General features: G+C 43.1%; 1 protein-coding gene across 1 annotated transcript in view; it reads left to right on the top strand.

Moving 5' to 3' along the window:
- Positions 1-3628, top strand: part of LOC106806907 (ankyrin-1-like) — a 35137-nt gene that overhangs the window by 10847 nt on the left and 20662 nt on the right. The window contains 7 exon segments of the mRNA XM_014809056.1: positions 702-803; positions 1608-1709; positions 1854-1952; positions 2422-2520; positions 2686-2787; positions 3030-3131; positions 3412-3593. Coding sequence (XP_014664542.1) covers positions 702-803; positions 1608-1709; positions 1854-1952; positions 2422-2520; positions 2686-2787; positions 3030-3131; positions 3412-3593 — 788 coding nt within the window.

Below are 3628 nucleotides of genomic sequence, written 5' to 3'. Positions count from 1 at the left end.
CGGTCAGCGTGTAGGCTTTAGGGTTAGGGTTGGGGTTCAGGTGCACAATGCCGTACACATGGTACACACTGTTGTATATGGACACCGAGCGACGCCCGCCAGAGCCTTGCCGGCCGCCTACTACCGTTTCGGTCATTCCTGAAAAATGCTGTATATTCTCCCCGGGACCACATTCGATCGCCAGTCACACCCGTTCAGCTCGCCACGACCACATCACCAAGGCCAGCCAAGCAACTGATCATCCGCACAATGTGTGTATTACAAGCACTCTCGGCGCCCCACACACACACACCAGACAGACCACACACACAGCACACATCCGCGCGGTCGCACGCACGGCACAGCGCACCGCCCGCGCAGCAGCCGCACACACACCACACACACACAACACTACACACACAGGCGCATTCACACACACACACACAGGCACGATCGACCCATACAGCACTACACATTACACACAGGCCACCACCACACACACGGGCCACACACCACACACATCACACAGCCACTTCACACATCACACATCACAGACGACCAGACACAGCGCTCTTGCACGAACGCCGCAGTACACACACACACACACACACACACACACACACACACACACACACACACACACACACACACACACACACACACTCACACACAGTGTGATAGACTGTCGTTACATCACATGTGCATGGCTGGTTTACCTTCAGGACGAGGGGCATACGCCGCTGCATATAGCCTGCTGGGAAGGAGACGAGGCACTCATTAAATTCTTCTACCAGGCTAAAGCAAACCCACACATTTACGACAAGGTGAAACCCTCTCCCAGCGATTATACGCACTATATATACCTCCGACGATGTATACACCGACGATATGTACCTACCAGCGATGTATACCCTAGCTCCGATTCTCTGTGCATTTAGGCGCGCGCGTTACAGCGCCATGTTGCTATAGTAACGAGTTTACCTGTGATGGCATTATTCACACACCTTGTTTTTTTTTGCCTAAAAGTACAAGGAATTTTCGTAACACTTTCGCATTGCATAGAACAATGGGAATATTTTAATGAGTGTCTTTTTTGGTGACTTAGATACAAGTAAACGAGGTCGATATAATTATGTTACTTAGGAATGTTTTTTTTCTACGGGGAAACCTCGTTGGTAATGAGCTGTAGAAATGACTCTTTTTTCTTCGGGCAAAACCTCGTGAAAGCTGTAGAAATTACTGCTCCTGTGTGTGTCAGCTTCTAATGGAGTCGTTCTTGTGACCCTGAGGGAAGTCGCAAATCCAATTTCTGCTACTGTGAAAATTACCGACTTAGTCAATAGCGAAGCTACGAAAGTCTCAATTTTTTCCTAATTTCTGATGATTTTTGTACTACTTCTTGTTACGGACTGTATTTTTACAGCGAAAAATCTCAAAAAAGTCGAAGTTTATTACATTAACTTAATAATAACGTCTAAAAACTTCCGCAACTGATTGTGTTTTTTTGCGGGTGTGAAACGGCAGAGGGAAAATAGTATAAGAACCGAGGAGAACCAAAGAAACCTTTGTTGCGCCTGCGAAAAATGTTGAGACCCACGGCTCTCTAATGGTTTGGCGTTTTATATCAGCTTGATAGGTCGCCTCTGCACATCGCGGCGGAACGAGGCCACACGAACATCGTGGAGGGATTGATCGACAAATTTAAAGCATCCGTTTCTGCTAGAACAAAGGTATAGTCACGCGGATCCGGTGAGTGTTAGTTCTCGCGTGAGTTCAAAGCGACGCGTCAAAGGCGTTTTTATAGACTACGCGTGCGCGTATTCTTTATTAGAATCGATAATCGATTATATGCTTGTCGTGTCTGTTCTATTTAGGATGGGAGCACATTGATGCACATTGCGTCACAGTGTGGGCATCCAGACACAGCGTTAGCTTTCATGAAAAAAGGTGTCCCTCTGCATATGCCAAATAAGGTAGATGGAGTTTCCATAGTTACTGTGGACATTTTGTTGGCGCGTACTGCATTCTATGTGGATAACCTGTCAATATGATGGAGTTTTATCGACTTAATGTTTAATTATCAAGAAATAATTTGCTGTAGTTGATTAACTACATCTTTATGTTTTTATGCATAAGAGTAAACTGATGAGTATGTTCGAAAATCTTTAATACGCAATACACTGATTATATCTATTTTTAAACTGCTATCACCTGGTGACTTTTACCTGCTATCATATGCATACTAGAATAAATTACTATATATAGTTAATATATAATTATAAATAGAATTAATACTAGAATTAGAATGCGTCCCATTTTTGAGAAGATTACACCAGGCAGCTCATGACGTAAAACTGTTTTGAACGCGAATGATTTTAATTTGGGACCAATGTTTATAATAATCAATCTCGCTGATAATTAAGATGTTTCTTTGTCGGGCAGTCTGGTGCCGTTGCTCTACATGCTGCAGCAAAGCGAGGTCACACGGGCGTTGTCAGGGCGTTACTGCAAAAGGGATCTATCGTCGATGCGAAAACCAAGGTGCCGCCATTTTAAGACTACATCATCTATATAGCCATAGCACTTAGACACTGATTACACAGCGTGATGGATGTGTACGTGAGATTGGTTTACGTTGATCTCTTGTTTAATACGTGAATAGGATTTATTGATAAATGAGAAATTTATTGAGTGAATACTTGGCAGGAAAACTACACTGCACTTCACATAGCCGTACAGCATTGCAAACCCCTGGTCGTGCAAACATTGCTCGGTTACGGAGCGCAAGTTCAAATAAAAGGTGGAAAGGTACGCAGTTCCAATATCTTTATAAACTCTATTACAGTATTAGTACGAACTCAGTCTAATTTCTCTGAAAACCTATAAGAATTTTTCTAGAACCTTAATATGTTGGCTTGTCGGCCACGGAGAGCAAATTTAACTAAAAAGTAAAGGCGTGCGATATATTCTATATTGTTATTCTCTGTGTGCAAACTCGTTCTAGTTTCTCCGAATCCTGTAAGTAAGAATTCTGTATTGTTTTCTTGCAGTTGGCCGAGACGCCTCTTCACATAGCAGCACGGGTCAAAGATGGCGAAAAATGCGCCGAGATGCTTCTAAAGAGTGGCGCCGACGTCGACGTGCATCAAGAGGTTGAGCACACGTTGAAAACGTCGCCCATCTATATGACAGACGCGGCGATCTGTCTGTCGCCCTTCGCCATAAATATTCAAAAAATTTGGTCATAAATATCCAAAACATTGCTCTCTCAATATTCGCATCACGAATTTAAATTTAAAGTTTAATTACGAATCCTCGTCTTGATTCTGTTTAGTAGTATCGTATATTCAGGACACGCCTATCGCCTCGACCCCGTCACCTGTCTGTGCGTGTCACAATTGACGTTGATTCTTAAATTGGTCTTTGTGGTAGAATGGAGAAACGGCGCTGCACATAGCTGCGAGATATGGTCACCTGAAAATGGTGCAGCTTTTACTGGAGGAAGGCGGTGACATACAATGGCAGGCGAAGGTACTATATTGAGGTGTCTCAGCATATATATATATATATATATATATATATATATATATATATATATATATATATATATGTGTGTGTATCACGTTCCACCTTCCCATTCATAGCAAAG

The sequence above is a fragment of the Priapulus caudatus genome, unplaced genomic scaffold, assembly GCF_000485595.1.
Source record: "Priapulus caudatus unplaced genomic scaffold, Priapulus_caudatus-5.0.1 Scaffold10, whole genome shotgun sequence".
NCBI classification, from domain to species: Eukaryota; Metazoa; Priapulida; class Priapulimorpha; order Priapulimorphida; family Priapulidae; genus Priapulus; species Priapulus caudatus.
This window is presented reverse-complemented; position numbering and strand designations above follow the sequence as displayed.